This window comes from Symphalangus syndactylus, chromosome 5 (assembly GCF_028878055.3).
Source record: "Symphalangus syndactylus isolate Jambi chromosome 5, NHGRI_mSymSyn1-v2.1_pri, whole genome shotgun sequence".
In the NCBI taxonomy this organism is placed as follows: Eukaryota; Metazoa; Chordata; class Mammalia; order Primates; family Hylobatidae; genus Symphalangus; species Symphalangus syndactylus.
In genome coordinates this window covers 20,167,201-20,180,472 of record NC_072427.2, presented here as the reverse complement: position 1 = coordinate 20,180,472, position 13,272 = coordinate 20,167,201, and the positions used below count along the sequence as shown (strand labels likewise).

The following is a 13,272-nucleotide window of genomic DNA, read 5'->3' as shown; positions in this document are numbered from 1 at the left end:
GAAAGAGGCTTTTGAATTCTCTATCATGATAATCACTCACCTTGTTGATGGTAGTAGCAGACATACGGGGACTACCTCTTAAGCTACATCTGTAGGTTTAGACTGCTATTGACAGTCTGGTGTTCTCTGGGTTTTGTTGATAAACAGAATCATTTCTGAAGCCATCAGTAGCAAATTGGATCTTTGCTGTGGCTTGATGGTGCAGGCCTGTAGAGTACATGCTGAATTATTTGAATAATACTGTGCTGCTGCAGTCATTCATCAATGCCACTTTCTCCTCCCTTTTTGCTTGCTCTTTGATAACTGAATGTCTGATGCAGAGTGTCACTCGCTTCATGTATCTGATGGGGAGGGACTGGGTTCACGATAGTGCCTGACTTCCCACAGCATGGGAGGGAGGGCGTTCAGATACTTCCCTTGGCCCACACTCTGCAGAGGATGGAGGGTTGGGGTAGAGAGAACCCTAAACAAATAAATAAACTCAACTGGCAAAGAAGCACAAGACAAATTGGTAAGAGCTTAAAAACTATTCATCAAAAGGCTTCAAGCCAAGGCAAGAAGATGAGAAGTCAGTGTGAGGATGAGTTGTAGAGAAGGAGAGGAGCATGAGAGTCAGGGCTTGATTTGGAGGCACAACAAGAGCAAGGAAACTGCTGCAGAAAACTGGATTTTCCCTAGGGAAACCAGCAGCATTTGCTGCCAGAGGCATGGAAAAGAAGTCAGGCATATTTTATTTCTGGCCACAGCACTGATCCAGGCCTTTAACCTGTGACCTTCCCATTTGACTATCTTAGGTAATAATTGGGACCAGCCTCTCAGAAAGAATGATTAAGAGGACCTTTTATCTGTAAAGGGTTATGAGAGTGGAAAGTAGGGTGCCATGATTTGATTGAAAATCAAGGTCAACGTATTAGATGTGGGCTGTCTTCGCATAAACAAGCATTAGATTCTGACAAACTCTGAAGAAGAGGGTGATAAACAGAGTGAATTCAAGCTCTCCCTTCCTTCTTCCTTCCTTTCCTTTCTTTTTAATTTATTTCTTTCAGGTGCTTTATTGGGTATGATCCATATGCAATATGCTAAATCTTGGGGATGTTAATATGAAACACAAACAGATAAGACATAGTTTTTATCTTCAAAGAGTCACAGTCTAGTGGACTTGGATTTGTCCTTATTAAGTGTTCAAATCACGACCTTCAATGGAGTGGTGAACTCAAGTCTGAGGCAGCCAAAAGACAACGTCCAAAAGCTCCAACCTATGGAACAAGAGCCAGAAAGCATTACCTGGATTAGGTGGGTACCAGAATCCTAGCTGGTAAAGGACTGCTTGGGCTGCTGTGAGGACACAGAAGCAGGCCACCTCCAGATAAGAATAAATGCCATTTCTAAGAAATACAAAAGGAGGTGGCAACCTGACTGAGTGCCTGGTTCTCAGAGACTAAGCTCCAGAACTTTGAAGGCAGAAATGGTCTCTGTCACAACTATTAAACTTTGCTGTTGCACTGAGAAAACAACCATGATCAAATGAATGGGTGTGGCTCTGTTCCAATAAAACTTTACTGACAAAAACAACCAGTGGGCCATAGTTTATTAACCCCTGCTCTAAGGCTAAGTTGGTCACCTAGTCACATGTGGAATGAATTAGGTTGCAGCTCATAGGTTGAATGACTCTCCTCCCTTCAGAGGCACCAGTTGGAGCACAGCCTTACTCACTGGTGGGGACATTCTTCCCAGTGGTCTTCCAGAATGTATTTCCATTAGTGCCACCCTGGGCCGTGGCTGAGGTTGCAGTGGAGGGGGTGGAGATAAGCAGGAATTGATGGATGAAGCTGCAAAGCACAAGAGTGGGGGCCATGGAGTTGGTCGTGGTGTGTATACTGTACCTGACAATATCATTAAATGAAACTCATGGGAATTACTTTTCTTTTAATTTGAAGTTTGGAGAAAAATTGTGAAACATAGATGGAACATTGCATTTTTTTTCCTCCTTGGATCAGGAATACAAACATTTGTTTTCCATGTTTATTGGATTTAACCTTTCAGGACTGCCAGGTTTTTCCTTAACTAATGAAATGTACTTGTAAAACATATGGTATTTTTTTTCTCTATTTCATTAAGGAAACTTAATCTAGGATATGAAAAGATGAAGAGACTGGGCTGGTTCATTCCTGGTGTCTTTTCTCTGTAAGACCCTACAACCCTTGGAAAACACACAAGTACTCAGAGGAGAGTCACCATCATCATTAAAAGGTTTCGAAATGATGATCTATCAAGAATAAAAAATAAAGTGCCTGGGATTATTCAATCCAATAAATAAAAGACTTGTGGTGCCTTGGTAAATTTTTAAATGTACAAAGGGATAAAGATGTAGTAGGAGAATACCAGCTCCTCCCCAGGTCTCGTAAGGATCGATATAATTTCTCTCCTGCCTACTTCTCAAATCTCATCTCCTGCAATCTTCCTCTTATTCTGTATGCATCAGCCACCTTCTTTCTGTAAGCAAATTGAAGCTTTTCCTTCTGTTAATAATTCACTGCTAGGCCTGTGCATAGCTGGCTTTTTTTTTTTTTTGCCATTTAGGTCTCAGTTAAAACATTACCTCCTTATGAGTCCTCCTGAGATCTCCTAATCCAAACAGCCTCCCATTCCCCAATCTTAGTCACATCATTCTCTTTTATCATTTCAAGGGGAGTTATAACTGTTGGAAATTAACTTATTCATTTGTTTACTTTCTTCTTTACTGTTTTTCTTCTCTTGCTAAAAGGCAAATACCATGGAAGCATGGATGTTTGTCTGTTCCATTGTGACCGAAACTTCAGTACCTAGAAGAGTACCTGCTCACAGTCTGTGCTGATTAAATGTTTGTGAAAAGACTGACAAACCTAAATGTCAAAGATAGATAAAGAGGGACAATAATTACAATGATGCTGACGATAGTGGCGATGAGATAAAGAATTTCTTTTATGATGTGCTTTATCGATTACGTAGTTTATCTCATTTTATACAAATTTTTATTTCTGATGAAGGCTGATACTGACATAAATGCTGAGACAAGTTGTTTATCTTCTTTCTTTTTATTTTAAAAATACAATCCAGCATAACAAGTTCTTCACTGGATGGTCTAGTGCTATAATTTGGAGGCAAGAAACCCATGTCCTAAGATTCTGAAGAAGCACATACATGTCATGTCTTGATGCTTCTCAGGGTGGATTTCCTGGTTGTAATCTCTTCTATGACTATTCCATTGTAGGATGATGACTTGGAAACAGATGTGAACAAGCTGAGTTCCAAACCTGGTCTTGACCGACCTGAAGAGGAACTGATGCAATATGAGGCGATGTGTCTTGAGCTCTCCTATAGCTTTCAGGTAGAACATATGCCGTGGTTCTGATCTTTGACGATGCATGATGGGTTCTTTGCAGATCCTGGGAGGCCAAACCAGGGTGTCCAGATGGAAAGCATTGCTCATCATTAGCCATATGCTTCTGGGCTCTTCCTCAGAGAAAAGCAGAACGCTAAGCAAAAATGGGAAAAGGTGGCAAAAATGGAAAAAAGTTAGGATGTATGCAAGGGTTCTTCAATCTGACACCTTACACTTAGGATGGATACACAGTCATGTGCTGCATAATGACATTTCCATTGATGACAGGCAGCATATTTCACGATGGTCCCATAAGATTATAATACTGTATTTTCACTGTACCTTTTTATGTTTAGACACACAAATGCCATTGTGTTACTGTTGCGTACAGTGTTCAGCACATTAACATGCTGTACAGGTTTGTAGCCTAGGAGCAATAGGCTACACCATATAGCCTACGTACACAGTAGGCTAAACCATCTAAGTTTGTGTAAGCACACCCTATGATGTTCATACAACAATGAAATCACCTGATGATGCGTTTCTCAGAACATTCACCATTGTTAGGTAATGCATGACTGTAGCATGAAGGTACACATCACTACCTATTGTCTGGTGGGCAGGGTGCCCTGCCCCCATGCACTGAAAAAGCAAATAAAAATTCATGATGATTTAATTGTTCTTATGCCAAAGTGGGATCATTGTCCTAGACGGCTTTTTGAAGGTGGATATACTGACTTCAGCCTTCCTTTGTTAGTGGAAACAAATTGGGAACGTTAGACCTGGTGATGCTAATTCTGTGCTGAGTTGCTGCTGCCACTGTTGCTGCCATCAATATTTTAGACCTGCTTTTTGATCTCCATTATTTTCTTATGGCTCTTAGTAATCATGAATTTGGCTACATCTAAGGGTATAAACTAAGTCACGTGTACAGAGGGAGTTAATATATTCTATTTGACTTCAGAAAGCAGAAGGTGATCAGTGATAATAGTTTCAGGGAAGGAAATTTCAGTTTAGTATAAAAATGTTTTTCAAATAAACAGAATTATTCTCAAGTGAAAGGCACTGCCTTGGGGTGCAGTGAGGCCCCCATAAATATGGTTTTCCAACCAGATTGTAATTTAGTGGGGGTCTTGAAGGCATTCAAATACTGTTTAGCATTGGACTAGACCCACCAAAAGCCCCTTCCAAACGTGAGTTTCTGTGATTCTGTCATTTATTTGACTCTTGAAGGTTAGTCTTTAGTTGACCTTGGAAAAAGCTTCCAAATTCACAGGATTTATGCTTAGCTCTGTGCCCAGAGAGTAAGGACAGGGATCAAATTGTATTCCCTACCTGGAAGGACACACTAACATATTGTATTCCATTTTGAACCTGAAGGAACTGCAGTCCAAACTTGGAGATGATTTGAACTCTGAAAAGACTCAGTATGCCAATCACCACCACATTCCGGCTGCTGCCTCCTCAAAGCAGCATTGCTACAACAAGGACCAAAGTTCCTGTGGGCAAGAAAGAGAAGATGCTGTCCAGACTTCCCTTCTGTGCATGGTGAAGACGGGAAGGTCCACTGTGCATCTAGGCTCCAAAAAAAATCGTGGAGTGAACCCGTACCAAAATGTGCAATCCAATAGTCTCAGGAGAGATTCTTCCGAAAGTGAAATCCCTGACATTCAGGCTTCCCTGAAAGCAGATGCCTGGGACGTAGATGCAATTTTCTGCCCAAGGATGAGTGCCTCCTTTTCTAATTCCACTAGGACTGGAGAAGCTGTCAAAGGAATAGATAAGCTTCTGCAGACACATCTGAAGCGTGTCCCTTTCCACGATCCCTATCTTTATATGGCCAAAGCCAGAAGAACCAGCTCTGTGGTGGACTTCAAGATGATGGCATTTCCTGATGTCTGGGGACACTGTCCCCCTCCCACCACCCAGCCTATGTTGGAACGCAAATGTGGAGTCCAAAGGTGATGGCGCTACTGACTTGGGAGCTCATTTTTTTATGTTCATTGATAATTTTATAAGTAAAATGGTTTGTACAGATAATTCTACTATCTATAGGAAAGTGAGCATTAATCAGGAACATGTCGAAGCCTGTTGGCAAACTGGCCAAACACACAAACTTTCCTTCCTGCAAGGACTTTTCAGAATCAAGTGTGGGGTAGTGGTAGGCATGCATTTTCTGATGAAAAATTCCTTGGGTAATTCTAGTACGACAACTTATCCTATCTCCATTGCAAACCACTATCACAAAGAAAGATCATCCAGTTTCTCCAAATACTGGGCTCCTTCCTTAAAAGTAGGTTTTCAGAAAAATCAAGAGCTGATTATTTGGGATCTCTTTTCTTGCTTCCTACAAATTGACAGGGGATCTCTTGCTAATAGAAAGGAGGAGGTGTGCCTCCATTCCACAGCCCCAGCTATTATAGACCCTGGCTTAGTTCGGAGGATAGTTTTGCTGCCTCACGGGGGCGAGGGGGGGGGGTTGGGTGGGGCGGGGGAGTGGGGATGGAAAAGACATTCTCCAGGGAAGAAACGCTGGATGATAGATTATTCCCAGAAGGCAGGAAAGGGAGCTTTACCCATGGCTCAGCATATTGAGATTAAAATGAAAACTGCTAAAGGCAAAGAAAACATTATTCTCCTTGAAAAAAAAACTGTATGCACACACCAAGCCAATGGGGCAAAGCGGGCAGACCAGAAAGCTTTCTTATTATCCACGTCATCGGTAAATTATTCTCTTGATGGTAAATCCCCCAAACTGCTCCCAGTTGGAGTCCTGGCTGACATATCCAACCCTACCCCCTGCACTTTATCTGTCATGCTCATTTTTTGAGAAACAGATCACAAGGGCTGTTCTAGCACCATCTTATCCCTGTATAGGGCATCTTCCCTCTGAGTCCAGGCCTCATGTCCACCTTTTCTTCACCCTTCTCTCACACCTCTCCTATGAACTGGTTTGGAAATTCAGGAAGGTAATCTGAAAGACCTCCTAAGCTTTCTTTCTCTCTCTTAGTTAAATATCCCAGATTTTGGTGTTTCTTAGAAGATTGACTTTGGCCTACTGGAGCAGACAGAGCCCAAGGAATATAAATTACACAAGGGTACACAGGCTTATTGGAGCCTCCCAAACCTTGAAGATGCTGGCAGCTAATAGTCCTAATGTCTTCCTCAAAACTTTCTCAGTGCAAACTACCCTCTTATTCCCACAGCTAGAAAAGTTCCAAAGTCCCCCAACGCAAGTGCTTTTGATAAAATTCTTCAAGCCAAGAATTTTCTAACTGAACTCTAACATCACTACTTCCTACATTCCTACTTCTTATGCAGTTTTATTTTTTGATAGAGAAAGAAGGAGGACAGGGATATTTGTAGTCTCTGAGCTCAAGGTTGAGGTGTTATTCAACTTCTCTGTGCTTTCATATTTCTCTGATGACCCCCAAAGTTCTTCCCAGGTGATCACAGGATGAATGAGCTAGGGAGAGAAGGCTGACCCTTACAATGTTTTCAATTTTCTTTTCCAGGATCAGGATATTTGAGGATATTCGGAGGCTCATCCAGCCAAGTGATGTTATAAATAAAGTTGTCTTCAGTTTAGATGAGCCTTGGTAGGTAGTCTCGTGCATCTGAGGAAGGTGGGGCATGGAGAATTCTGTTAATGGCATGAGAATAGACATGTTTCCTGTTAATAATCCACTCCTCCTCCTAAAACAGCATGATGAAAATTCAGGTTAAAGATCTATAAGAGAAAGCTTATCTTTAAGAATCATTGGCCAGGCGCGGTGGCTCACGCCTGTAATCCCAGCACTTTGGGAGCCCAAGGCAGGTGGATCATGAGTTCAGGAGATGGAGACCATCCTGGCTAACCTGTCTCTACTAAAAATACAAAAAATTAACTGGGCATGGTGACGGGTGCCTGTAGTCCCGCTACTCGGGAGGCTGAGGCAGGAGAAGCGCTTGAACCTGGGAGGCGGAGGTTGCAGTGAGCTGACATCCCGCCACTGCACTCCAGCATGGGTGACAGAGTGAGATTCTGTCGCAAAAAAATAATAATAATGGAAAAAAAAGAATCATCACACTGTTTTCAAAGAGTAGTGATAACACATATGTTCACATGTTCCTTATTTCATTGTAGGCCTTTGCAAGACAATACTTCCAGTTGTTTACGGTTCTTCTCCAAATTTGAGTCAGGAAATCTTCGCAAAGCCATCCAAGTGCGTGAGTAAGTAAAGACAACCACAGTGGGTATCTCCTGTCAGTTCATAAGAGCAAGCTGTGACTGTCTCTTCCCCATGTTCTGTTCAGTGACCTTGCATTGGTGGCTTGAAATCAGTCATGGTGAGAATATTTATACCATAAAAATTGGCAAACAGTACAAGTGAAGGTTTTTCCTCTCAGAGAGTCATTTGTTAAACATTTACCAGTACACCACTAGGGAACTCACTGATATCATAGCTAAGTGAGCCATTCAGTAGAGGTGAACTGTTATTAATGTGTCTTGTGTTTCAAATAATGGGTCCATATTTGGGTGTGAGACACTTTGACTGGGATGTTTATACTTTGATGCCAAGGCTGATTCTGTTGACCTGGAAGGGTGCATGGGCTTGCTATTCCTGCACTTCTCCATGCCTGTTGCTCTCATTCCTGTGTACTTAGGTGGCAAAAATCATGAGCTTCCCAGAGAAAGGTGAACCATCCTGCATTCAAGGGAAGATGCAGTACCATGCCTCTCTAGCAGAACCTACAGATGAGCTCTCAGTAGAAAAGGATATCCTAGCCAAGGAAAGTCTAGGGCTGTACAAACTAAAAGAAAGGAAATAAAACACAAATGAATTTTACTTCTTTTTCAGTGTCAGAAGAGACTGCGGTTCTCACTATGTTAAAATTCTTTCTATCATAGCAATGTGGATATATTTCCCATATACCAAAAGGCAAGATACATGATTCATCTTCTATAGGTGAACTTCTGAAGAAACAGTCCAGAACAGATAATGGTGTGGGGGCATAGACAGACATCAGAATCAGAGTGCCAGGGTAACATCATCACCTTCCAACCAGGAGACTGAGCAAGTTTCCTAACTCACTTCATGCCTTTATTCCCTCATTCACAAAATGAGAACAATAATCGCACCTACTTCTTAGGGATTTCATGAGAGCTAAGTAATACACTTAACGCTCTTAGAGTAGTACCTGGCACATGGTCAGCACTTAGTCAACATCCGTTCTTACTCAGGGATGCATATTCGCCATTGTTGGAGCTCAGAATTCAGTATAGCTGAGACCTCCTTTATATCCATCTGATGATTCATTTTTGAAGTTTTTCCTCTTTGGGGGAGGTGAAGGGTGATTTTTTTTTTTGTACATAAAATATTTAAAGGAAGCCCAACATATGAAACAGAGACAAGTTTAATCAGGCTGAAGACGGGAAAGACAGTCATGTCAAGACTCTTTCTCAGCCTTCTTTGTGTTGTTGGCTTAGTTTCCACTTCTTCCTATGGCTCCTGCTTTTACTATTTCTTCTCTCCAGATATCATGTTCAAAGGATCCAGGAGAGGAGACCTGATTATGAGTCTCCTGGTGGAACAGTTATCAAATCAGGATGTGGTTAAGCTGCTGGCCCGGCTTAGGTCTTTTTCTCTATACATTTCCCTTGGACCAGAGTGTAAAATCCTAAATTCATCGGTTATGGTCAGGGTAATAGAGTCAAATGACAGTAAACAAACCTGCTTATGGGTAAGGCATTTTTATGATTGCTTTTAGGAGAGAGCACTGTGGGAATAGCAGACAATTTGAGATCATGGCCTTTCCAGAATCGTTCTTGTGAGTGCCACTCCATGGGTTATGCGTCATGTGTTGTATGGTGAGCCCAGTGGTTAGAGTGTGATGCCCACAGCGACAGTGTGAGGACTGGACTCCATCAGATAGCTCTACTCTGCTCTCATCTGTCTTATACCAAGCTCTAGCCTTTCATAAATCTCACATAATACCATTTAACAGGGGTCCAGCGTGGGAGTGTATGAATGGATTGGGGCCAAAACATTTTCCTTTTCATAAGAGCAATGCAAAGAGAATACCAAGAGGATGGAACAATATTTTTTAAAATAAAATATCCTGATAATGTTTAAGTCAAAACTGCATTGCTAGTTCTGTTGGTAGAGATCAGAAAAGTAATAACCTTTGGAGATATAGTGATGCGGAGAGGATCCCTGAGGGCCTCCTGGGGTGCTGGAAATGTCCTATATCTGGGTAGTAGTCACGCAAGTGGTTTCAATGAAAATGAAACGATGAAAATGATTGTTTCACAATGAAAATGAAACAACCTCTGCATTGCTAGCCTAATTCAAGTTTGTTGTTTTACTGGGGGATTTATTTTACTAGGTTATTTGATTTTTATAAACAGCTGCAAGTTTAGACACTTCCATTTTCCATATGTGGAAATTGAGGCTCAAAAGTAATGTTGATCATCAAATAGCAATGGCATATCCAAACCAGATGTGACTGAATTTTCTCCGGTATATAGCACACTTGCATTTTTTCTAGCTAGATAAAAACTTCATTATAGTTTAATAAAAAGGTATGCTAATATTTCAAAATATTAAAAAGACTAGAATTGGAATGTTCTTAACCCAAAAAAGTGTTAAATGCTTAGGTGATAGATATTTCAATTACCCTGATTTGATCATTACACATTGTATTATTGTATCAAAATATCACATGTACCTCATAAATAAATACAACTATTATGTATCCATAATAATTTAACAAAATTTTTAAATGTGCACTATGGTGTAATTGACTCTTGTAATACTAGGAAGACCCTCACCTCCACAAATTTCCAAAATCTGTACCCAATATTGTGGTATCAGGATGATAAGTATAACTTACCAGCCGGCTGAGGTCCTGGGTCTTAGATCTATAACCCAGAAACTGAAACATGTAGATTCTCAGTGTCTGAAGTTTACCTGAAAGACTTTCCAGATAACCCTCCAGTCTTGCTTCTGATCTGCAGGTTCGAGTATGACTTGCTGGTCAACGCAGATGTGAACAGCACCCAGCACCAGCAGTGGTTCTATTTCAAAGTGAGCGGTATGCAGGCAGCCATCCCTTACCACTTCAACGTCATCAACTGCGAGAAGCCCAACAGCCAGTTTAATTATGGTATGAACTCTTGGGGAGCAGGGGCTTTCTGGAACATGCCAGGAATGACATTTCTTGACTGTTTGGATTCAAAGAGCCTTGCTTGGGTTCAGAGGGTTTGAAGTTGGGCAGAGTTTTGGGTTGCCAGGTGTGGCAAGGCAGGCAGTGGCCCTCAGTGGCACACTGCTACTTTAGAGAGGAGGCTGGGCATCCTCACTCTGCCACACATGACATCCACTGCTTCTGGATTCCCTCGCTCTACCTTGAATTTTTTGAGGTTGGTGAGCGTTCTCATTTATTCCTTCTCTCCATTTCCTAAGTCCCATAGGAGCAAATGCTTTGACCTGCTTTTTTTCCTGCAAGATAGAGGACAACAAAATCCAATTGGACAACACTGATTTACATTCTTAGAAAGTTCTTGAAGAAGTTTAAATTCTCCTGAATACCCGTGGCCATTTTGGAGGAGATATTCAAGAGAGAAAGGCTGATGAGCAGCCTGTATTTATTTTGAATGTTTCGAGCAATGGAAGTTCTACATACAATTGCTGCATCATATACTAATTGACTGGGTGGCTTTGAATGAGGAATAAGTATTCCCCAGTGTCGAGGTCCAAGTGCAGGATACTGCCTCTATTTTGTAGTGACTAAACAGATTCTTGTGGGTATGAGAAGAGAAAATAGGAACCTTGACATTTATATTCACTTTGTATGGCTATTGTAACAAATTGTCACAAACTTGGTGGTTTAAAACAAGACAAATCTGTTCTCTTACAGTTCTGGGGTTCAGAAGTCCAAAATCAGTTTCTCTGGGCTGAAGTCAAGGTGTTGGGAGAACCGTGTTTCCTCTGGAGATTCCAGGGGAAACTCCATTTCCTTTCCTTTCCCAGCTTCTAGAGTAACATTCCTTGCATTCCTTGGCTGATGGCCCCTTCTTGCATCCTCAAAGCTAGTAGTGTTGCATCTTCAAATCTCTCTCTACTTCAGTCACATTGCATCTCTCCTTTTTTTTTTTTTTTTTTTTTTTGTGAGAGAGTCTCGCTCTGTCACCTAGGCTGGAGTGCAGTGGTGTGATCTCCGCTCACTGCAACCTCCGCCTCCCAGGTTCAAGCAATTCTCCTGCCTCAGCCTCCCAAGTAGCTGGGACTACAGGCATGTGCCACTACACCCCGCTAACTTTTTGTGGTTTTAGTAGAGATGGGGTTTCACCGTGTTAGCCAGAATGGTCTTGATCTCCTGACCTTGTGATCCACTGGCCTCAGCCTCCCAAAGTGCTGGTATTACAGGCATGAGCCACCATGCCTGGCCACGTTGCATCTCTTCAATAGTCAAACTTCCCTCTACCTCCCTTTCACAAGGATATTTGTGATTGCATTTAGGGCTCACCAGGATAATCACCCCATCTCAAGATCCTTAACTTAATCATATCTGCAAATCTCTTTGGCCATATACAGTTAACAGTCACAGTTTCCAGGGATTAAGACCTATGTATCTTTGGGGGTCATTATTTGGCCCAGAACAACTCTCTTTCCCTCATGGATTAATTCCTTTCTGATTTTGTGTAGGGATGCAGCCCACCCTGTATTCTGTGAAGGAGGCTCTTCTTGGCAAACCCACCTGGATACGGACAGGCGATGAAATATGTTATTACAAGTAAGTTAGAGCGCTGTTAGCTTCCTTTTCTCTGTCCTGTAATTTTCTCTCAATTTCCCACTTTTCCATATTGATCTTATAAACATCAGCAATCTGTGCTTGTCTGCTAAACTGTTTGTTACTCTGTCCTAATGGCCAGTGTCCTGCCCTTCAGAGGTATAAACATATTCACTGGCACCCACAGTAGACCTCAAGAAATACCTTTTGATTTGCTGAAAGAGTTTATCTTCATTTCAACACATTAAAACTTTTAGATCTTAGATATTAGAATTAGATCTTAGATATTAGATCTTAGATCTTAGATATTAGATCTTAGATATTGTCAGATATTAGAAGTCATAGAGATTCTACCTGTGATTAGTGTGTCAAGCCTTAGTTCTTTACTTGTTTCCACTGAACCCAGACAGTGAAATGTCTGAGATGTTCTATCCTGTTTCTATCCACCCCGTGGTTTAGTTTTCCAAAGTACAGGAGGGTGAATACATGACAATTACACATAAGTAACTCCTCCCCATAGCAAGGTAATTTTGTGGAAAAAAAATAAAAGAGGGAGGAGTTTCAAAATTCGTCTTCAATCCTTGATCAGTGGTCAGTTTCATCAGTTTATCCTGCAAAGTTATAATGAACTTTAAACTGTCCATATATTTTGATGAAAGAAATGCATTCCAGATATCTAGATTGCTTGTGTGTACATTTTCTTCAGGTGAAAAATAAAATTCAAATTTATAAGAAAATAAGGATAGGGATTGCTATGTGCGGTAGAATATATATAATTAATTATTAGTTCAGTACTAGTTTCTTATAAAAACTGAGAGACTAGTACTTACTTTCTTAAATAAAGTAAGTTTCATCTCTTTCTGAAATTACTAGAGGCCTCTAAAAAAGTATGATCAGACATTCTAGAGTTTGGGATAGTTGTCACTATGGAAAAGAAACAGAGTATATACCCTTATGCCTCTTGGCTTTTGAGACTTTGAGGATAGGAGTATTGATAGATGGGAAAGGTCAAGAATCTTGTTGCTGTATCAGATACAAAGGCAAAAATCACCATGGAGATAATGACAGTCTACAAGACACGGAGCCAGGCTGACTAGCAGTCTGTAATAAAAGAGTTGGAGGTATTCAATCCCTGA

The 13,272-nt window shown here is 41.2% G+C and overlaps 1 protein-coding gene across 1 annotated transcript in view; it reads left to right on the top strand.

Annotated features, from left to right (window-relative positions):
• Positions 1-13,272, top strand: part of AGBL1 (AGBL carboxypeptidase 1) — an 829,700-nt gene that overhangs the window by 179,953 nt on the left and 636,475 nt on the right. Inside the window, exons 10-15 of the mRNA XM_055277333.2 lie at positions 3,251-3,367; positions 4,742-5,322; positions 6,877-6,960; positions 7,488-7,574; positions 10,362-10,510; positions 12,052-12,139. Of these exons, the coding sequence (XP_055133308.2) occupies positions 3,251-3,367; positions 4,742-5,322; positions 6,877-6,960; positions 7,488-7,574; positions 10,362-10,510; positions 12,052-12,139 (1,106 nt within the window). The remainder of the gene's footprint in view (positions 1-3,250; positions 3,368-4,741; positions 5,323-6,876; positions 6,961-7,487; positions 7,575-10,361; positions 10,511-12,051; positions 12,140-13,272) is intronic.